Source organism: Bactrocera tryoni, unplaced genomic scaffold (genome assembly GCF_016617805.1).
Source record: "Bactrocera tryoni isolate S06 unplaced genomic scaffold, CSIRO_BtryS06_freeze2 scaffold_7, whole genome shotgun sequence".
NCBI classification, from domain to species: Eukaryota; Metazoa; Arthropoda; class Insecta; order Diptera; family Tephritidae; genus Bactrocera; species Bactrocera tryoni.
In genome coordinates, this window is record NW_024396366.1 from 10,890,332 (window position 1) to 10,914,729 (window position 24,398).

The window sequence follows — 24,398 nt, forward strand, 5'->3', positions numbered from 1 at the left end:
ATCACCGTTAGTGTTACCATGTTTAACGGTGGAGACCATGAACGATCTTCTGCCCACTGACCTGAAATTATGTATGTACCAGAGACCTGCACGATTAAGGTAGGCATCGTACGATTACGTTACTAAGTAACACTTCTGACGATTACCACGATGCGAAGGTAACATTGCGCATCGGCATCGCGGCATCGTGGCATCGTACGATTACTATCTGGTATCGTCAATGGCAAATGAAACGAAGTACATACATACATTCTTTTCTTCGCGCACAATACTAATTGAGTAACATGTTAGTAATCGGCGATGCCGCGATGCCGATACCCACGATGCCGATGCCCACGATGCCAAAGTACCGTTACGTAGCGCGTACTCGCCGCATCGGCATCGCCGCTTGCTAACATGTTACTTTTTTAATTACTCGTGCAGGTCTCTGGTATGTACCTACTGCAGGCGACTTGTATTTTTTCACGATATTTCGCGTTATACAATGAGCTGTAGCCGAAATATATATCATATATTTGGCACGATTTATTGACCTAACGGACATCAATATGAGTGGTAAAAATAATTAAAATTGAACCACTATATTGACCAGTACAAAAAAGTTTATTGACATTAGCTTACTTACTCCTGATATACATAGCATTAACTTTTTAACCGTTCTCGAAAAAACTCTTAACGCAAATACTATACCACTATCCGTCGAATTGACAACACTGTCAACCTACAGAAAGTATTTAGGAGAACTCCATAGGCATAACTTTTGTTGTCATGATTAAAGTGGGGTTGCAACCTGTCATATTTATTTTGAAAATGGGAGAAATTTCCAGAAGTTCCGTTTGATCGAGATTTCTGGTAAAGATTCAAGGGCCCCCTGAGCCTGAGGGCACCGGGGCACTGCCTCGCCTCGCCCCTAGATAGCTACGCCAGTGCCCCAAACAGTTGTTAAAGTCATTTTTCGGTATAGCTTTCAAGTTTGAATAAATAATAATACATTTTTATTTTGTAAGTATTTGCTTTGAAACTATAAAATTTTAGAAATCTTAAATGAGAGATTATATGGGAACGCCCTTTCAATGTCACTATCAGTGAAACAACTGATCTCCAATTGTGTTTGAGTACGGCGTCTTTATACACTATTTCTAACCGTCTGGAGAAATAAAGTACCGATTTTAAATTGAATACGAGTGAAAATACTTAAAATTTTCAAAGTGAATTGAAATTCAGTTCATATATATGTTCGCGGCGAATTGATTTGCAAGTATTAACGTAATAATATACATATGGGAAAATGAAACGAATTTTTCACAAAATAAATAAAATATAATACCATTAAATTCATGGATCAGAGGATCCTCAACTTATAAGTAGTAGGTTTAGTTGAATCAAACTAAGCACAATGTACTACATTTTGCTCAAATGGGCTCAGGAGTTACCATCAAACCAAACGAAACACGTAATTTAGATATAATATATATTAATTTTCAGAGAAGTTGTTAGGGTATTTCCAAGGAAATTACATGATGGAATTGAAAAAACTGAATAGTCCAAATAAAAGCCCTAATGTACATATATAGAATTTCACTCATTTTCGGCATTAAAATATAATAATGTGCAGCTTTATACATAAGTATGTCACTTTATACGTTTCCGATTCATTGCTTCTGTGGGCGTGGTAATGGTACAATTCAGACCATATCAATACTAACCTTCTCATGGTGCTAAAAAATATATATGTATGTACTATACCAAGATTCATCAAAATATCTAAATTTCGATTCAAATTATGACGTACGGCCGAACAGACAGTCTCCCGTATTTCAACTTGTCTTGTCTTCCAGGCTATTTAGGTATGTAGTATATATACACCATCAAACAAAATAAAGTTCAATCATGGTTATCGTAATTTAGTATGTATTTAGTTTTAAGTTTAGGGCAATTCCCTCAGCATTTCATAGGGAATTTCCGTAAACAATCCCAATATTGTATTTGGCATTTTGTGAGTGAACTGCGTCAGAGTAAAGTGTAAAATATCTTTTTTTAAACAGCATTATTTAATTTTTCTTGTTTTTTTGAGAATAAAATTGTACTTTAAAGTCAGGGGTAACTAAATTTTAGTTAACAAATTACCAAATAAAGAGGATGACACTTATTATTGGCATACATTTTTATTGAAGCCCCTGGTGATGTCATCTATATGTCGACTGGTGCGTTAGAATCTGCTATCTTTATCGATTATCCTGTGATTCATGACATTTCATTGATTGGAAGGGAATTTATTGCGTTTTAAGTGTCAGTATATTTATGTTATCGGCGCGAAAATGAGCTTCGAACAAAGAGCCATCATTAAATTTTGTTTTAAAATTGTTAAAACTTTTACCGAAATGTTTCAATTGATGAAACAAGTTTATGGCGATGATTGCATTGCCCGTAGCAGAGTGCACGAGTGGATTCAACGTTTTCAAAGTGGTCGTGAGGACATAAATGACGATCAACATGTGGGCCAATCAAAATCCGTGATCACCGGAAATTCCATCGAAACTGTGCGTGAATTCATCAAAAATCAGCCGAAATCATCATTGAAATTCATGGAATGAAATTGAACATCTCCAAAACATCGATTTATCGCATTTTGACCGAACATTTGGGCTTACGAAAGGTGTGTGCACGGTTTGTTCAGACCAAATTGACTGACGATCAAAAATCAGAATCCAGCATTCGAAGGACATCATTAAACCGATTATTTGATCAAAAATTACATTTTAACCATTAACCACTCTCCGTATTTACCTGATATGGCACAGTGCGACTTCTTAAATTTCGGAAAAATGCATTTGTCCATGAAAGGAAAGCGTTATGCAGTCGTAGAGGCCCTTCAATAGGCTTGCACCGGCATACTGGCGGCCATACCAGTCAACGAGCTAAAACACTCGTTTGACCGTGCAAAAACCTGTATTGAAACAAAAGGAGACTATGTATCAATAAAATAAATTGATTTTGCCGAAAGCACCATTTGTTCTGTTTTTTTTTAAGTCCTGTTTACTTTGGAACGCACCTTGTAAACTTTTTGCTAAGTCGAAGACTATAAGTTCATATCATTGAATATATCCTCTATCTGAAATGAAATACAAATTCAACTACCTCAATTTTTAAATTAATAATGTAATATGTAATACTCAAATATATACATTTGGTCAACGTATGAGTTATATCCACAAAATTGTAATCAAACATGTTCTGAAGTATACTTGAGTAATTTGAAAAGCTAATGCGATCAGTCTTTTCCCAGCCCCAATAGCCCCATAATAGGGATTTTCGACTTTCCAGCACGCTTTAAAACGTTTATGTTGGTCAAAATTTATAATATATTATATTATTGAAATAGAGTACCAGTTCTTTTTAAAATAATGTGATTTAGCGCCGAATGTTAATAAAAAGAGACCTCATACAGAGAACGTATAACCAGAGAAAGTATATCATAGGGAAGGTCCACGGCGCTGAGAACGTAAAAATATTTTTGGCTAACAAAATGCGGTGAGCGTGTTTCACCATAGCAAGCTCAGGAGATGAAATTTTGACAGTGGCGCGTGAACAGAGCTGAGCATTCAACGAAAGTTATGCTCAGAAATATACATTGCTATTACATACGTATGTTGGCCTTTTGCATATAATTTTATAGGTTTACATGCATATTAATTGATGTGATTCGCGTATTTTTATGAATACGTTGAAAACTGATAATATTATAATTAAATTATGCTATTTTCAAAGTAATATTTGTAGTTAATGTACAAATAAGAGTTACTTTTTAAATATTTCATATGTTTGATAATATCATATAAATTTACAAATCAGTATGTAGATATGCTATATATGTATGTATACTAGCTGACCCGGCGAACTTCGCCCCGCCCAATTTTTATTTGAAATAGTTAAAACGCTTTTTGAACTCTGTTCAAGGCCATTTATTTGCATGGAATGTTAATATATTCAGGGAATAACGTCTCTGATCAATTTGAATATTTTTGGCGAAGTTCGTTCTTTGTTTTGTTGTGTAGCGTGTAAACAAATAAAGAAGATGGCTCTCCAACACGCTAACATGCCACATACATACCTATGTATGTACATATGAAACTGTAAAATTTTGAACTTACACGATAAATCGGTGTGAATCATTCGAATACTCAGAATGAACATTTCCTCACTTTTAGATTTGCTGTGTTGTAGTAAACTATTCACTACAGTGAAATTATTATTTATGAATAAAGACGGAAACCTTAGTATATATCTGGTATAAAAATCCACGGGATTGAGATTTGAACTTGAGGTCAAAATTTTTAAAATTATTGATGAAAATTTTGGTAGAGTTGATAATAAGCACAAATTTTCATAAAATAGTTCATTTTTGATTTTTTATTTAAGTTTTTAACAAATAAGTTAATTTCAAAATTGTTAGTTGATAACATGTAACATTTAATTTTATAATCTTAGGATAGATAATTCTTAATTTTTAATACTAGTATTTATTTTTTTGATTTATAAACATTTTAATTTAACTTAGCACTAATTGGTGCACAATATTTTTGGTTAACCTGTCTCGAGCTAACACAAATAGATTTGATGGTTTTCCCACACGTGAGCATGCAACATATAATTGCCCATGGGAAAAACATGGATTATCCAAATCTAACCCACAAATGGACATTGTTTGGCCTTGAGACTTATTAATAGACATGGCAAAAGCTAAACGAATAGGAAACTGTAGTCTTCTGAATGGTATCGTAGATTCTGACGGTATCATTGGAATACGGGGCAACAGGACCACTTCTCCTTTAAACTTTCCAGTCAAAATGGTTGCTTCAAGAATATTCCCTGTTAAATTTTTGATGAGGGGGATTCAAATTACGCAGAAGAATAATAATTGAACCAATCTTCAACCGAAGAATATGTGGTGGCATAAGCACTGAAAATGGGAGGCTTAAGCAATGCTTAAATAACAGCTGATTTTTGTTTTGAATTTTCTTTGAATTTTCAGCGACATCTTTCGTAGCGTAGGGCAAGTGTCCGTTCGTTTGCACTCAATAACAGCTTATACTTTTCCTTCAGTTCCCATAGGTGCTCCGACTCGCTAGTGATGAAATTTGGGGTTCTTTTGTTGTTTTCATCAATTTTTGATATAATTTTCCTCGCAAATTTATGTATTGTCTGTTATAATTTAAATATTTCAAACATATTTTTATGAATGACATTTGTAAAACATATGTTGCCCATAACGTTGCCATATATCATAATAAAATTTTATAGAAATTAAGCATTGACTGTGAAACGCAAACGACTACTCAGTTTGCAACAATACTTAGCTAAGATTTTATTTAGGCACAACTTAAGTATGGACTGTGAAACCGGGCATTAGCCATTATTATTATTATTATTATTTATACATATGTACACAACTTTATTTATTTCACGGATTGTATGTGATTTTTTCTTAAATTTAGAATATTGGAAGTCATAGATTCGTATAACTTTACCACAAATAATATAAACTTCAAACAACGTATTTTCATTTAATGTTTTTAGCAAGTGGCAGCTTTTGTTATGACAGCCTAAATCCATGAAAATTTAGAAAGAAATGTAGCGCCAACTACTGTAACATACCGCACTTACTCAATACCGCTGATGGCGCCACCAACTGGTGGATAGCTCTTTGCTAATAATAAACAAATAATTTGCAATAAATAAATAATGCGACTATAAGGAGAGTTATAAACTATCCTATCTTTCAAGTTGGACCAAACTGCACACAGTGTTAAAAATTTCATTAAAATCGGTTCAGTAGTTTAGGAGTCCATCGAAAACAAACAACGTGACACGTGATTTTTTATATATTAAGATATATGACATACTATCATAATACCCTAAAAAACTTAATATATTACAATAATATTATATAGAAATTACATTTCATTTTAATTTGCATATGCATCTATGAACATATCAGCACATAATTATGTACGCATGTAAGTACAATTCAAATACAAATCATGATATTATCGTTTATCAGTGATACAATGTGCGCGAGTTAAGGAATGTATTCTTTATATACATATATCTTTAGTTGGAACAATTGAAATGCACTATCACTACACCAAACAATCCTAAACAAACAAGTATCAAAACAACATTGAGTTTGAATACCACAACAACCTTATCTTAAAACAAAGCAATTGTATCTAAACAAGCAATATATATATAAACAAACCTAAACAAATAATATAATCTGTATCTTAACAAACTATCAACTAGTAATAAGTAAACATATTAGTGAGTATAAATAGAAGTAAGAAGCGTGTAATAAGTTAGTCATAAGAGTATAAATAAAGAGTAAACATTTCGGTGCAGCTCAAAATATATTCTTTTGACTCATTTTTACTTCTGGTAAAAATTAACTCGCGCACTGCTCTATACATACATATATGCATATGTGCGTATGACATTCCCGTACAAATAATGCATAACACAAGCCCACATATATACATATCTACGTACAATAAGAACAAATATTGTTCTACAAAAACAACATACGTCTCAAATAGTATCAGCAGCGTCACAAGTCAATATGGCAGCCAAATAGTCGATGGCCAAATTTGTAGAAAAACACACAACAACAATATCTTCCTTCATGAACGCAACCGCACTTTCAACAGGTAAACTTGCTTCATTCATAAAAACGTACACCATTACATCTCCCCGAGCATGCCTTTGCCTACAAACGTTTTTTCGCGACAATGCCAAAAGCTAAAAATCATAAATTGAACAATTTTTGATATTTGTGTGAGAAGGAAAAAGTGACAACCCCGCAAATATAAGTGTTCAAATATATTAGAATAAAATTGACAATATAGTTTATTTGTCGATTTTCAAGTCAAGAAATGTATCAAAGAAAATATACAATATTCCTCTGATTTATGTGTACAGTGATTCCCGGTTAAGTAGTACTCCGCTTAAAGGAAAATCTTCCCTCTTAGCTGCCTATATCTTGCTGCATCTCACGGTTTGTTTTTTGAAATACATAGAAATTATTGTTTTAAGTGCCTTTCGCTCAAGAATCCGCACTCGCTTATGTGCCATATTATATTTTTATTTTTAAGAAACTACAAAAATCTGTATTTATCAAGGAATGTAAAAAATATTTTTACGCGGCTTGCAAAAATCTGCATCGATATGTGTGCAAGCTCATACAGAAACATACATATTCACGCTGTTTGTTGGAGAGGCTGCTACAGCGGCAATTGGCGATCGATCGTTTGTGTTTTCGGCACAGCTCGGATTTTCTACCAACAACACAATGTTGTGACGCTTTTTCGTCACGTCAGTCCTTCGACATATTGACTCTTTGACAAAATGCAAGCTTCGGACATTGGTTGTCCGGGACAACGGAGATGGCATGATGGCAAGCATGTACGTACAAATTGAATTATTTCATGATGAATTCCTTAAAATCTTTGGAAATTTATAATAGTCATGTTTATGTTGTTATTTAAATATTTAATTAATGTAGGTTTGATAATATATATACATACTCGTATTTATATACATATGTATTTGTTTGCAGACCTTAAAATGTTTTGATGGCATGTTAAAAGACCAAGCGGTCGCGCATATTCACGTACATAGTATGTAATTATGTGTGCATGTAAACAAAAAAACCATACGCAAAATGTTTGTACATTTGTCCACACACAACTTTGTATGTAAATATGTACTATACACTTATTTTTTCATGCGAAATCTCCGTTGTCACGGGAAACCAGTGGCCGAAGCTCACGCTTTGACAAAGAGTCAATGCGTCGAAGGGCTGACATGACGACAAAGCGTCACAACATTGTGTTGTTGGTAGAAAATTCGAGCTGAGCGGCCGATACGAACGAACGCCAATTGTCACTGCTTCTCTTGTCGCTGTAACAGACTCGCTTACAAACCTGCGTAAATATGTATGTTTATGTGTGAGCTTGCATACTTATCGACGACGATTTTTGCAAACCGCGTAAAAATATTTTTTATATTCCTTGACAAATACAGTCAATCCCTGTTATGTGCCACAATCAAAGATACAGATTTTTGTGGTTGGTTAAAAATAAAAATATAATATGGCACATAAGCGAGTGCGGATTCTTGAGCGAAGGGTACTTAAAACAATAATTTCTATGTATTTCAAAAAACAAACCGTGAGATGCAGCAAGATATAGGCAGTTAAGAGGGATGATTTTCATTTAAAAGGAGTACTACTTTACCGGGATTCACTGTGCACATAAATCAGAGAAATATTGAATATATTTTTTTTACACATTTCTTGACTGGAAAATCGACAAATAAACTGGAAATGTTGTCAATTTTATTCTACTATATTTGAATACTTGTATTTGCGGAGTTGTCACTTTTTCCTTCTCATACAAATATCAGAAATTGTTCAATTTCTGATTTTTAGCTTTTGCTGTCGTCGCGAAAAGACGCTTGTTAGCAAAGGCATGCTCGGGGAGATGTAATGGTGTTTGTTTTTTTGAATGAAGCAAACTTGCCTGTTAAAAGTGCGCTTGCGTTCATGAATGAAAATATTGTTGTGTGTTTTTCTACAAATTTGGAATTACGTTTTCCTTTGGTTTTATACGGAATTTTTGTATCACAACTATTGCTATAATAATGGCCGATAGAAAATTATAACTATACGGTTCGAGGAGGAATCTGTATTTATTTGGTATAAGTGTTTCCTATTTTTTATATTGAGTACGTGTAGGGATTCCAATGATAGTAGTTGAAGACGCTCCAACTCTGTTGTGGTTATTTGGATGAGTGGTGCTCCGGGTTTCAATATAGTTTTCTCCTTGTTGCTGAATTCTTTATTATATATGATTATGTTCTCATTCCAATAGTGTACGATATACTTGTATGTTCCTTTTAGATGACGGGTTATATTATTTTGTATTAGACTGCCGTTAAAGTTGTTAAGTAGGATTAAAGTGTTGTCAATCTCTTCGATTTCCGGGAAATGGTCTGCATTAGGTACTGAAATCACACAGCGATTCTTTGCCCTCAATTTAGAAATACATTTTGATTCCCTTAAGTTAACGGCTGTATATTTTTTACTAATTTTTATATTGTTGGATATTTTACAGTTTTTTGGTACTTTTAACATAGAATTTTCGGACAAAAATATTTCATCTTTTTCTTCGTGAACTACTAGTTTATTTTTTACATACAACTGGTTTTATTAGTAGATGTTGATAACTTGTTGCTTCTAATTCTGGACTTTTTACAATGTAATCTATAACTATTGTATTATGTAAGAACTGATACTTCAGCGAACTTCTTCTTCTAACATTTCTTTGACTGATAGAGTTGCTATATTATTTCTTTGAAATATTTTGTGGACTACTTGTAATTCTATTTCGTTTAAAAGTAAATTATTTATATTATTTTGTTTTGTCCAATGAGTTACATTTAGTATGTCTTCTTTTATTCACTTTACTTGATTTTGGAACTTTATTGCTATTTAACAGTGAATTATGAAAGGTTAGATATTAATTTTTTTTAATATTAGACATTTCAGTTCTATTCAACTTGAGATTACTAACTAAACATTTTTATACTCTCGCAACTAAGTTGCTAAGGAGAGTATTATAGTTTTGTTCACATAACGGTTGTTTGTAAGTCCTAAAACTAAAAGAGACAGATATAGGGTTATATATACCAAAGTGATCAGGGTGACGAGTAGAGTTGAAATCCGGATGTCTGTCTGTCCGTCCGTCTGTCCGTCCGTCCGTCCGCGCAAGCTGTAACTTGAGTAAAAATTGAGATATCATGATCAAACTTGGTACACGTATTTCTTGGCTCCATAAGAAGGTTAAGTTCGAAGATGGGCAAAATCGGCCTACTGCCACGCCCACAAAATGGCGAAAACCGAAAGCTTATAAAGTGTCATAACTAAGCTATAAATAACGATATTAAAGTGAAATTTGGCACAAAGGGGCATATTTGGACGTAATTTTTTTGGACAAGTGGGCGTCGTCCGCCCTCTACTAAGTTTTTTACATATATCTCGGAAACTATTATAGCTATGTCAACCAAACTCAATAGAGTCGTTTTCTTTAGGCATTTCCGTATACAGTTCAAAAATGGAAGAAATCGGATAATAACCACGCCCACCTCCCATACAAAGGTTATGTTGAAAATCACTAAAAGTGCGTTAAGCGACTAACAAAAAACGTCAGAAACACTAAATTTTACGAAAGAAGTCGCAGAAGGAAGCTGCACCCAGGCTTTTTTTAAAAGTTGAAAGTGGGTTTGGCGTCGCCCACTTATGGACCAAAAACCATATCTCAGGAACTGCTAGACCGATTTCAATGAAATTCGGTATATACTATTTTCTTAACACCCTGATGACATGTACGAAATATGGGTGAAATCGGTTCACAAGCACGCCTTCTTCCAATATAACGCTATTTTGAATTCCATCGGATGCCTTTTCTGTATAATACGAGTAATATACATTAGGAACCAATGATGATAGCGGAATAAAACTTTACAAAAATACGGTATTTGAAAAATATGTAAATGACGTATAATGAAATCTCGATTATCACTTTATCATGCGAGAGTATAAAATGTTCGGTGACACCCGAACTTAGCCCTTCCTTACCTGTTTAGGTTCAGTTTTAAAAAATATAACAGGAACACCAGATCACGATGATCTAATAGAGATAAAGACAGGACTCAATCAACTCATTGAGAATAACAACCAACAACAACAAATTAATTCTCGATTCGAAAAGATTTTAGAAACAATAGATCCACAATCACTAGCCGATGATTTAGTTATTACTGAAGTATATAAAGAATTAGAAACGATCACAAACACAATCAATTTTGCAAAAACAGGCAGGTTTTATTCAGGAACACTTAATATTAAAGAAGTAGAAGAAATCATAAAAAACGAAATTTATTGTATTCCAATAATAAATATATTATAATATTCCGATGTTCACATATGTATATTTAATAACGCCATTATTACAATTTATAAGTACCCAATAATAAAAAATAAATGCAAAATGCATAATTTAACACCATTAGCTTTCAAACACGGAAAATATGAACTTAAGAAAAGAATTGCAAAATGCAATAACGAATTTACTAACATATCAAATTGTAAAAATTATATAGGAACAAATATTTGCAAAGAAGAGCCGAAAGACAATTGTACTATCAGATTATTAACTAAACAAATCTATGTAATGTAATTCAAGAAAATAATCCTTCAATACAAATTTTGGATCACGGTAATATAATAATAGAGAACGAACATATATGGAATGGATTAAAAATAAATGGTCCACATTTGATTCAATATAATCATAATACCATCATAGACAATAAGACTTATATAAATCACGAGCAAGAAATAAAAGATATAATACACGCTCACCAAAATTACCAATTAGAAATATTGAATATTTTGAATTCCAATTCTAATTATAAATTCAATAATATTCAAAAAATGTATAACTTTTTAATTTAAGAAAATCCCATTAGATTTACTCTGCATTGTATCTTAATAATCATAACTAGTAATAACCCCCGATAATCGGAGGACTCCGTTATTTAAAATGAAAAAAGTAAAAAAAAAAAATTTATAAAAACTCAATTTATTCAAGTACTTCATGGAAAACTACATTCGTAGTGGTTTTTTTGGTGGTTAGTGTGTCCATAGGAAGAACTTGCCTGAAATCACCACCTAATAAAATAACCTTTCCACCAAAAGGTATTTCATTTTGGTGAATATCACGTAATAATCGATCTAAGCAAAAGTAGCATGCTAATTCGGCGAGCATTGCGATTTTCTTCTCTGGCCCTCTGTTCCTCTTCGCGTTCAACCTGCGCCATATGCTTATACTCATTTCCCAAGGGGTTAATATTTGAAAGCATTTCGTGGATTTCTCTCAGCAAATACCTATCGCAGTTTGAATTATGTTGTGCCCTTATATCAGTTGCTTGATCCGTGTCAAGAATAAACAGCTGGGCGTAGGAGGATTCTGAAGGATGATCTGCATGCAATGGACCTACCCTATGATATATTGATCCATGTATTCGGAAGCAATATGGTCCGCGCCCTGTAGCACCGCAATTTTCGCTTCGAATGATGCAAAAACAAAGGAACTATTTAGCTGCCGAATATTCTCCATATAGTGTCCCCGCCAAGAGCTCAAATCATTTTCTAACACAGCTTTCAAAAACTCAGGTACACGTAATTCTTGAAGTCTAACTTTTCCGCAATGACAACATGTCGTAAAGCCATTTCTTACCTAGTAACAATTTCAACCAAATATTAAGACAATAAGTATGTATATACATATATTACGAATATAAAACAATGAAAAGTACAGGTACCTTTTCACTTCCGAAATGTTTTGCTTTACAGTGTAAACATATATTAGTCAAACCCCCAAGCGAACTATACTCCGGAAGAACTACGGAGTTTAGGCCAGCTTTGAAATAACTTGCCATAGATCCTGAATGACTACGGCTCTAATAAAACAGGTCAATTCATATACATACATACATTAACAATTAAAAATTCCTTTTTATCTATAACATTCACCTCTTCTCTTCGACCTGTTAAACTCCTTTTTCGTCTAATTCGCCTTTGGTTTGGCATTTTATTTTTAATAATTAATCTGAATCTGAACTGAAATTCGATGTAGTATGTATGTATTCGCTGGTAATAGCCACCTTGACTTTTGGAAGAAAACTGAACTGACTCAAACGCAATAACACTTCTAATCAAAATAACGCCGACAACAATATTTCTGTTAGATTTTGCACTTGCGTCTTCGCCCATACATATGTATATACATCAGTGGTGCGCACGCCTCATACTACTACATTTTGCGTTTGCGCTGCACAAACATTGCTATAGATTTTCGTACGTACATACCTAGCGCACGTGTTCAGCCGCTTTCGTATGCGTGTGGTATTTTTCGCAGTAGCAGAATTATCAGTCAAATACGCGTGTTTGGATTTTTATTGCGTTAAGCGCCAGTGATATACATACATATGTTTGTAAGTATGTATGTGTGAATATAAAACAAAGTAGAGTGCGCATGTCAAAGCACAGTGTTCCTTAGCTCGTACATACATATTCGTGCAACATAGAAGAGAGCGCATGTCAAATCGTAGATAGCGCCTTAGCGCATGCATATGTATGTATGTACCAGTGCACATGCCAAAGCAAACATTTGTAATTTGTAATATTCGTCATTCTCTTATTGTCATAGATAACTTGATTAGAATCTCTTTTCTTGCTCTTTCGCTTGCAGCTGATCTGTTTTCTGAGCTGGCAACAAAACACAATCAGGGTGCCGTCAACCAGCAGTTAGTGAAAAAGGCGGGATGCCAGAAAAGCAGCGCTATAATTACTTGACGAAATTAGTGTGAAATGAAACTGTGCGAACATATTTTGGCAAAATAAATGTTTATGTAAATTAATTAATGATTTTGCATTTTAGCATTTACATATACATATATGTATGTATGCATTTTCAAAGTGTTTAATTTAGTGTTTTGTATAATTTATTAAATACCCAAGTTAATATTTTTCAGCAGTGGCATCATTGGCAAATGTTATAAAATGCGAGTTTTGACAGATCTCTCTCGAACCAAAGAGTCTCGTATCAAGTTATCTATGCTTATTGTCATTTTGCTACCGAGCAGACAACATTGTTGTTGTTAGATTTCGCACTTGCGCCTTCGCGTATGTGGGTATGTGTGTAACGAAAGCAAATGACAGAAACATTTGTAATTATTCACTCTCTTACATATATTATCTTTTCTGTAGAAGCGCTCCTTATATTAGCTTAATGTAAAAATTGAAGAACTTTAAACGCAAATATATCAAAAGTGGTTCAATGAATTTAAAATCTGTAAAATTTGTGCAAAGTCAGATCGCACACTTTAATTTGATGTATTATTTGTCTCTGTACGTTTTGTAGATCTCTGGAAATAAGCGCCTTGTCTTAGAATAATATATAGATTCTAATTTTAATTATATACATATGCATAAAATTATACGCATGCCAACAATTACGCGAGAAAACAAAACGCCGCAAAAACTTCGAATAAACATACAACATCGAACTTCAGCGAATTACCCAGACGTCTTGAAATGAGGACATTTCGTTTTCAACACAGGGGAGAGTTAAGGAACACATCGCTCACCCAAAATTCTTATCAACTAAACAGACGAATATGTATATACAAATATCAATAGTTAAACATGCTTATCACCACAACAAACATCACTATCGGTTAGACGAACCACAGCGGCACATCGGTTAATCTTTATCAGAAAAATAGTAAAAACATCTTTATCAGGAAAACAATAGAAACATCCTTATCAAGAATGCAGCAGTACATCCCTATCAGCAAACCACAACTAGTATATAAGTAGTCTTAAGTCTATTATAAGTATAGTTGTAAGAAGAGGGAGAAGTGAAGAAGACGGTTTGTTAATAAAAATGTAAAAATAAAATAGAAAATCTTTACATTATTAACTCGCGCGCATAATATATTACTGATAAATGATATCTTGATTTGAAATTGATTTGTACTTACATATGTACATATGTATCTGCAGGATAGATGCGCATGAAAGTTTTAAATGATAAAAGTTGTGATTTACATAAACATATTATTATTGTAATATATGTATTAAGTTTTTATAGTAGATAGTATATCATATATACATACATGTGGATCCGTGGTTCTCCGATTTTGACGTAACTTTAGAATATCATAATATAGACCAAAATAAGAATATCTGCAAACTTTTTAGTGGTCAAAGTTGCTCCATTGTTTTTTGGCGCGCAATTCAAATTGAGATCAAACAAAGAAATGACTATTTCTTTAATTTTTTTACGACTTTAAAATTGAGTGAAAAAATTTTGCAGTTATCTAATTTTATGTTAAAAAATCTCAGCTTTCTGATAAAAATATTTTCAAAACCCAAACCTTTTCCACCAACTTTTTTTCAAAATTGACTTTCCCATTCGATTCCTCGTTAAATTTTACGTAAGAATCAGTATTCAAAAGTATGGGACTCTAATCCAAGAACAACAAAAAAATTCAAAGTTGTCGATTAAAAAATTAAGCAACGAGAAAGTTATTTTGAACAAAGTTGCGTAATTCTTCCAATAGCAAGGGACCACCATCTAAATCGATTTCAGAATGAAAAAATGTGACCATCGACTTTCAGGACGACTTGCGGACAGGCGTGTGAACTGTCAAGAGCTAACAAAATCCTATTAGTGGATTTCACCACTTTTGGCTGAGAAGGAGACATTTCAACAGAGATGAGTGAACAGAGCTGAGCAGTGAATGAAAATTATGCTCAGAAATATACATTGCTATTACAGACGTATGTCGCTCTTTTGCTTATATTTTTATACGTTTACATGCAATGATATCAATTGATATGAATATCATTTTGCGAATTTTTGTGAATTCATGCAAAATTGATAACATTATTATTAAATTATACAATATTCAAGGTAATATTTGTAGTTAATGTCCAAAATAAAAGCTACTTTTTAAATATTTCTTATCTTTGATAATATAATATAATTTCATATATGAATCATGTTAACTGTATTTTATCAATAGGCTTTATTTCATAGACACAAATTTTTAAAATGGAGTAGATATTTAATAAAAGCCGTGTTTTATTTGACCATCATAAGCTAATAGCTAAACCATGGACAAATAAAACGCATTTAGCTTATTTCTCATTTTCGCTTAAATATGCATTATGTTGGCAACGCGGGCAATAACAATCAGCTGATATTCAATTTATTGCAACGAAATTTTTGACATAGAGAAAAGGTTAATTTGAATTTTTAAATTTGTAAACAAACTTTTCACAAACTAAATAATTATTTATTTTGTTTACATACAGCAAAAGAAAAATTTGGACGAAGGCCGAGACACTTCTATTCCTGAAGTGCTACACTGAGAGGAAGGATGAGTTCCTGCATGCGCGGAAGAAAAAGTTCGCATATGAAAACGTCTTGGAGGACATTGTACATCAAGGATTTACAGTAAGAATATTTTAAAGTTATTTTGTAAAAATTTCCACAGGATACAACAATTAATGCTGCCCTTGTATCAAAAATGCGAACGCTTTTGAACGCCTACAAAACAGCGAAAGACAACGAGAAGCAGACTGGCACTTCTCCGTGCACAGTACCTTATATGCGCGAAATGTACGAAATTTTTGGCGAAAGTTGTTTGGTGGTCAACAACCACACCATAAACATTGGGACTGAACCTCAAGAGGCATTGGTTGAGTCTAGTGGTTAGTTAAAATTTAATGTTCATTATGTATTGCTTATATTGCATTCGCTTTTTTATATTTTTAAACAGGTAAGGATTCAACTGATTTTCAAACAATGCTCGACGATATGCCAAGTACTTCAAGGCAGAGCCAGTCTGCACTAAGCCGTAGCATATGCATACCGAATGCAGTGTATTCACAGGAGCCAAACGCAGCAAATCCTGTTCCAAATCGTCGTTATCGGAAAAGCGCTAAAGAACGATATTTTGATAAAAGAATCGAACAAAAAAGGAAAAGTGCTGAAGTGAAGGCGAAATTTTACGCGAATATAGAAAAACAAATACAGGATATGGCCGAAAAACAAGGTATTCTAATAGAAATTGAACAAAAATTTTACAGCAGTCTTTTGTGAATAAAAATTAGAAAAGCTACTTGATTTCATAACGAATATATATTGTTTTATTTAACGGAAATATAAAATCAAGCTTATCATAAAATGAAATTTTTTACATACAAATCTGCAAATGCATACGTGATTATATAAAATAAATATGTCGTAAAATTATAAATAATTTTATTAGTTGAGATTGAAAATGGAAAATGTTGCTCTAAAAGTGCATTTTAAAATTAAAAAAAATTAAAATTTATTAATTTCTTCGTGTTACAACTGTAAGCAACTGATGCTCCAAATGCATTTTCAACAACTATTCTTGCTGAAGAATGTGTTTTGTTAAAGCTGATTTGATTGGGCGTTAACGAACCATAATCTTTAAACACCGGTATGAGATAATTTCTGCAAGGGTATGCCGAGTCCCCGAGAATAAAAGTAGAATTTGGAAATAAACTTTCTATATTGTTTTCCGCTTTTCTATAAAATGCTGACCTTTTTAGCACTCCAGAGTCATGATTTGATCCGGGTTCACCACAATAAATATCAATAAATTTTTTATTAGCATCGACAATGGCCTGCAGAACAACACTATATTTACGTTTACGGTCAAAATATATATGTTTGTCTTTTATTGGTGCATTAATTGTTATGTGGGTACGATCAATAGCACCAATACCACCTGGTATTTGTTTCCTTTGTAAAAACTTGCGAGTTGTTTCTTCCAACGCATCTCCAGTTGGCCACTTAACATACTCATGGCCTATTGAGATAACCCACGCGACAACCAACAATCGCCCATGCTGTGGACTACGTAACACCAAACAATACGGCTAGTTGTCTGTAGGTAATTGTATTATGTACTTAAGTACCATACATACATGTACATCATTGTTTTAGCAGGAATTTTGGCTTTTGAGGACTTCGTAGCAAAACGGGTTTGTTCACTTTCTTCATATCTTCCTGCAAAAAATACTCATACAGAAAAGTCTCATAACAAAAACAAAGCATACCTATTAAGTAATCTAAAGTGGTGCGGCTCAAACGAAAGTGTGATTTGAAATCCTCATCTCCAAAATTATCTATGGTGTCCACAAAATTAGAGCATTTTGGATGCTCTATCTGCTCTTGTTCTGAACCCTCCGATGACGAACTTGATTCAGCAGCTAAACCAGCAAGGATGGTCAATATTTTCTTAACCACTTCATTATTTGAATTTGTGCACATAGTACCAAGCAACTGGAAAACACACAAATTTAATTTTGTCTTAATTTTAATTTAAAATCCCTACTTACCGCATCTTTTATAAAATTTTCCATTTCGTGCACTTCTATACTTTTCATTTATATATTTTTCATTTGTTTACATTTTTATCTGTCAAAATGAGGGTTGTCGCTATTGCCAACTACTTTTTTTGGGAAAAATCATAGTTATTGTGAATGAAAAAAGCATTATAACTGGCAATGCCTCTAGCCCAATATACAAGCTTTGATAGCTTATGACAAGCCAATATAATGTTGACTAAGTCTTCCATACAAAATAAGCTAATAGCTTAATTTGCTGGTCAAATAAAACACGCCTTTTAGGCTAATATGCATGCTAATATTTTATTATTGTTGTAGTTGTCTCCAACTCACGATTTTGTAAACGAATTTCATGGGTTCACGTGAAAAAAATATTAATAGACGATTAGGGAAAATTTTCGAATATGTTTATATAATATTTTCGAAATTCACGATAAGAAACACACCAGTTTGTGAATTTTTCCATGGGGAATGGCGTTCACACGATGCAGAGAACGTATATCATAGGCAGGGAACGTTTATAATAGAGAAGGATCACGGCGCGAAGAACGTAAAAATATTTTTGACTAACTCGGTCGAGATGGAGGAGTTTCACCACTGCCAGCTCGGCAGGAGAAATTTTAACATTTTCGCTTGAACAGAGCTGAGCGTGAAATAAAAATTATGCCCAAAACTATATATCTCTCTTTTGCTTATATCGGGTGATTTTTTAAGAGCTTGATAACTTTTTTTTAAAAAAAAACGCATAAAATTTGCAAAATCTCATCGGTTCTTTATTTGAAACGTTAGATTGGTTCATGACATTTACTTTTTGAAGATAATTTCATTTAAATGTTGACCGCGGCTGCGTCTTAGGTGGCCCATTCGGAAAGTCCAATTTTGGGCAACTTTTTCGAGCATTTCGGCCGGAATAGCCCGAATTTCTTCGGAAATGTTGTCTTCCAAAGCTGGAATAGTTGCTGGCTTATTTCTGTAGACTTTAGACTTGACGTAGCCCCACAAAAAATAGTCTAAAGGCGTTAAATCGCATGATCTTGGTGGCCAACTTACGGGTCCATTTCTTGAGATGAATTGTTCTCCGAAATTTTCCCTCAAAATGGCCATAGAATCGCGAGCTGTGTGGCATGTAGCGCCATCTTGTTGAAACCACATGTCAACCAAGATGCTAACAAACTTTTTGTTGCCAAAAATGGAAGAACTGAACTTGGTTGACATGTGGTTTCAACAAGATGGCGCTACATGCCACACAGCTCGCGATTCTATGGCCATTTTGAGGGAAAATTTCGGAGAACAATTCATCTCAAGAAATGGACCCGTAAGTTGGCCACCAAGATCATGCGATTTAACGCCTTTAGACTATTTTTTGTGGGGCTACGTCAAGTCTAAAGTCTACAGAAATAAGCCAGCAACTATTCCAGCTTTGGAAGACAACATTTCCGAAGAAATTCGGGCTATTCCGGCCGAAATGCTCGAAAAAGTTGCCCAAAATTGACTTTCCGAATGGACCACCTAAGACGCAGCCGCGGTCAACATTTAAATGAAATTATCTTCAAAAAGTAAATGTCATGAACCAATCTAACGTTTCAAATAAAGAACCGATGATATTTTGCAAATTTTATGCGTTTTTTTTTAAAAAAAAGTTATCAAGCTCTTAAAAAATCACCCGATATGTGTATTTATATGAATACGTTTTGTGCATATTTTTGAATACATGTGCAACTGAATACATTTTAATTATTTTATTTTTCAACGCAATATTTGTAGTTAATGTGAAAATAAGGTCTACTTTTTCGTTATATCATATGTTTGACATATACATACACATGTATGTATGTATATAATAAACTATCATAATATACTAAAAAAAATAAATATATTAACTTAGTGATAAATCGTATCTTTTATCATTCAAAACTTTTATACACATGTAGCATGACTTCACTAGCATCACTTCTCAGTAATAAAATGTGCGCTATGTACATATGCATGTGCGTATGACATTGGCACACAAATAATGCATACACAAACCTAACTACACATATAAATATGTTACCCACAAAAACTACAAACATTGTTCTACAAAAACAACAATTGTCTCAAATAGTATCGTCACAAGTCAATATGGTAGACAAATAGCAACCACCTCCACATCTCCCCGAGCATGCGTTTACCTACAAGCGGCTTTGCGCTAAAAATCATAAATTGAACAACTATCTAATGTTTCTTCTATAATGGAAAACTGACAACCGCAAACTCGCAAAACACAGAACTCGCAAAACACAGAAAGGAGTGGCGAAAGTGGCAACAGAGGCAACATAGTTCTTGTTGACTTAAAATATTTGTATTTTCTAAAATATTTTGCGTGGCTCACAAAATTCAGCGTCGATATGAATGCAAGCTTATACATAAACATACATAAGTATTTACGCTGCTTTGTAGGCGAAGCTGTTAGAGGGGCCAGAGAGGCGGTGACAATCGCCGGTTGTTTATTTTTTCGGCACAACACAATGTTGTGACGCTTTGTCATCGCACCGGTCCTCCGACACATTGACTCTTTGACAAAACGGGAGCTTCGCCATTCGCACTCCGTTTACAGTGCTGGTTTTCATAGACGAATCACACGTCACCATACATAAGTAAGGTTAATAAAAGAAGAGGTCGGCGTTTGCTAAACAATATTTAGATAAACCGTATTGGTTTTGGGAAACATTGTGTTCAATTTCTTTGATATAAATTAGGCGCATTTTAAGCTTTAGCATTAATTATTTTTATTTGTGTAAAAAAAAAAAATATTTTGATATGCTATGTTTAATGTTAAATACACATATTTTGAAATGGATAGAAAAACCCACAAAATTTATTAATTTTAAAACAAAAAAACGTGTCGTAATTTAATAGAACCAGGTGTATGTGAACTTTATTGATTCACTGTATGTTGCATGTAGATAAATTTACAAACATTGTGCGTATGGTCTGTCATATTTGTTTATATGCACACATAACCATATACATACATATATGCACATGTGCGACTACTTGGTCTTTTAAGATGATATGAAAATTTTTAATGTACATGAATGTATAAATTATAACTAACTACCATGAACTATATTAAATGTATGTTTAGGTAATACTACAAACAACATTGAATAATAAATATTTCAAAAGATTTTATGGAATCATTATGAAATAGGTCAATTATAACATACATACATACATATGTACATATGTATATACTTAAGTATACGCTTTGATATCAAATAAGTATAATAATCTATAAATTATATGCAAAGTCGTTTGCGCATAGTAAAAAGCGAATCTGTAAGCGCACATTCTTTAACATTTTTCTCATTTAACACTGAAAATGCTCAATTCTGCTATTTTCGAGTGCCCTGATGCAAAAACTTGTAAAACACGCCTATAATTTGTTAGTGGTGAAACTTCCTCATCTCTGCTGAGTACTGCTGCGAAAAGTTACGATATCTGAATCGTGAATCTTCTCTATGATATACGTTCTCTGCACGATGTTTACGATAAGGCTGAATCAGAGAACATAAAAAAATGAGAAGGTGCAACAAATTTGTATGATGCTCGTTTGCTGGGCTAATAGAGCTGAAAAACACCGAGTAGGGGATTCACCATTTATTAAAAACGATTGTTTGCATATACAAAATCGTCGAGAAAAACTGCAAGAAGTTAAACAGAAAATATAAATGTCATGTCACATACTATGCGTTTTTCTTATATTCACCAAATTTTATAAAGAAATCGTCAGAAGTTACATTTTTACACAATTGTGGTATATAGTAGTGGTATTAATAGTAGGCGAAAGATTGGCGAAAAAGTGATTTTCTTACCTTTTCAATATTTTTTGCCATTTTTGGTGTTACAAAATTAAAAAGTGCAAGTCCTTTCATTTTTGGTCTTGTGGCTTATATTTTTACAGAGCAATCATATCTTATAATCATATTTAACACAAAGTCTGCTAAATTAACGAAAATATTTATACCATATGGTGTAATTCGTTGACCACTTTTCGGCACTGGACTATAATAAATTCAATATTATTTGTTAGCTTAATTTTGATATCTAGTATTATCAGAGAACGTATATCATAGAGAAAGTTCACGGCGCGGAGAACATAAACACATTTTTGGCTAACAAAATGCGATGAACGTGTAGTTTCATCACAGCAAGCTCAGGAGGAGAAATTTTGAGTGGCGCGTAAAAAGAGCTGAGCATTCACTGAAAATTATGCTCAGAAATATACATATGTAGATTGCTACCACAGACGTATGTTGGCATTGTGCATATAATTATATACGTTTACGTGCAATCATATTAGTTGATATAATTTGCATATTTTTATGAATACATTGAAAATTGATAACATTATAATTGAATTATGCTATTTTCAAAGTAATATTTGTAGTTAAGGTACACATAAGAGTTACTTTTAAAATATTTCAAATGTTTGATAATATATTATAAAATCACAAATATGTATGTAGATATGCTATGACAAACTATCATAATATCCTAAAAACTTAATATATTACAATAATATTACATGTAAATTACATTTCATTTTAATTTTCATACGCCTCTACATATCAGGACACAATTACATATGCACATACATATGTATGTAAGTGCAACTCAAATTCAAATCATATTATCGTTTATTAGTAATACTTGTATAATGTGCGTGCATGTATGTACATTAGGGTGTCCGTTATTTACCAAATTGATTATTTTTGACGAGACGCCCCCTAAACATTTAGTTTTCCATCTAAAAAAAAATATCAGACCATAAAAAGCCCTTAATTTTCATAATGAACCTTGCCCCAAACACGATACATTTCCCATTGAAATTACATGAGATTTTGCCACTTTTTACGAATATTTTTTTTTCTCTGGAACTTTCTCGTTTGTAGGAATAAAAAAGTCATATTCTTGTACAGAATTGAATGCTCTACAAAATAAGTCTGGACAATTTTTCGATATACTCACTCCTTTAAAAGTTATTCAAGGTTAAAGTTAACTTCTGGGTATTTTCTGGAATTTTCGAACTTTTACGGAAGATTGATCTTTTTTTGGAAAATTCAATTGTTTATTCTAAAAAATATAATTTCTCTGATATTACGCCAGAAAAACTCAGAAACATGAAGAGTAATTAATCACATGTTGTTAGCGATTAATAATAAGTTCATTTAATTTATATGAGTTATACTGTGCAATTTGGCATCAGCATTATCCAGGTACACGCTGCCCTATCTGGCATCACCATGATCAGGTGTTTCGGCATTTCTACCGTGGTTTGGGTCAGACCATTGTGCAGTACACAAAAACAACTAGAGGCACAATTATCAGGTGATGCGTTTTAGCTTGGCACATCAAAAAAATATTCAAATGTAACTAAGGAATGTTTAATAAAGGAAATCTGATGTACTCAAATGGTTTAAATTTAATTTGATTGGCAAATTTTTCTCATTTTTAATCTTATCTTGTAGAACTTAATAAGACAAGACAACAAAACGGATTCGATTTTTTGAAACCTGTAAAGCCTGTTCTAGATAAGAATCACAGTAGAGCCGGATTCATGACCAACAAAAAATTATATTTTTTAGAATAAACAATTGAATTTTACAAAAAAAATCTATCTTCCGTAAAAGTTCGAAAATTCCAGAAAATACCCAGAAGTTAACTTTAACCTTGAATAAATTTTGAAGGAGTGAGTATATCGAAAAATTGTCCAGACTTATTTTGAAGAGCATTCAATTCTGTACAAGAATATGACTTTTTTATTCCTACAAACGAGAAATTTCCAGAGAAAAAAAAAATATTCGTAAAAAGTGGCAAAATCTCATGTAATTTCAATGGGAAACGTATCGTGTTTGGGGCAAGGTTTATTATGAAAATTAAGGGCTTTTTATGGTCTGATATTTTTTTTTAGATGGAAAACTAAAAGCTTAGGGGGCGTCTCGTCAAAAATAATCAATTTGGTAAATAACGGACACCCTAATGTACATGTACATACATATGTATGCATGTGTGTATGACATTGCTGAACAACAAATGTATACACAAACCTACATACACATATTCGTGCATATGTCAATATGTCTCCGACAAAAACTACAAACATTAGAGGTATTCTCTTGCTCTTGCAAGATTGCACGATAACACAAAAGGCAAAAATACTTTAACGAAATATTTTAATATATAAATTACAAGACCGGTTGTTTAAAGGTTTGTAATATTTTTTATTTCCCTTGCTTAGGAGCAAGGGCAGCCGTAAGAGTTAAGCGAGTAAATACAACTG

General features: G+C 33.0%; 1 protein-coding gene and 1 pseudogene across 1 annotated transcript; one reads left to right on the forward strand and one right to left on the reverse strand.

Moving 5' to 3' along the window:
* The first annotated feature begins 284 nt into the window (after positions 1-284).
* On the forward strand, positions 285-17,006 carry LOC120781774. Its single transcript, XM_040114004.1, has 5 exons — positions 285-346; positions 16,004-16,145; positions 16,186-16,402; positions 16,471-16,746; positions 16,963-17,006. The coding sequence occupies exons 1-5, from the start codon at positions 285-287 to the stop codon at positions 17,004-17,006; spliced, it is 741 nt and encodes a 246-aa protein (XP_039969938.1).
* Positions 17,007-17,008: 2 nt separating this feature from the next.
* LOC120781775 lies at positions 17,009-18,097 on the reverse strand (annotated as a pseudogene).
* Positions 18,098-24,398: the final 6,301 nt, after the last annotated feature.

Bases quoted from the DNA above. Each gene is read 5' to 3' on its own strand.
- LOC120781774 (XM_040114004.1), top strand. From the start codon at position 285: ATGTTAGTAATCGGCGATGCCGCGATGCCGATACCCACGATGCCGATG. The intron at 16,146-16,185 runs GTAAGAATATTT...AAATTTCCACAG, and splicing joins TTGTACATCAAGGATTTACA to GATACAACAATTAATGCTGC. The intron at 16,747-16,962 runs GTATTCTAATAG...TAATTTTATTAG, and splicing joins GGATATGGCCGAAAAACAAG to TTGAGATTGAAAATGGAAAA.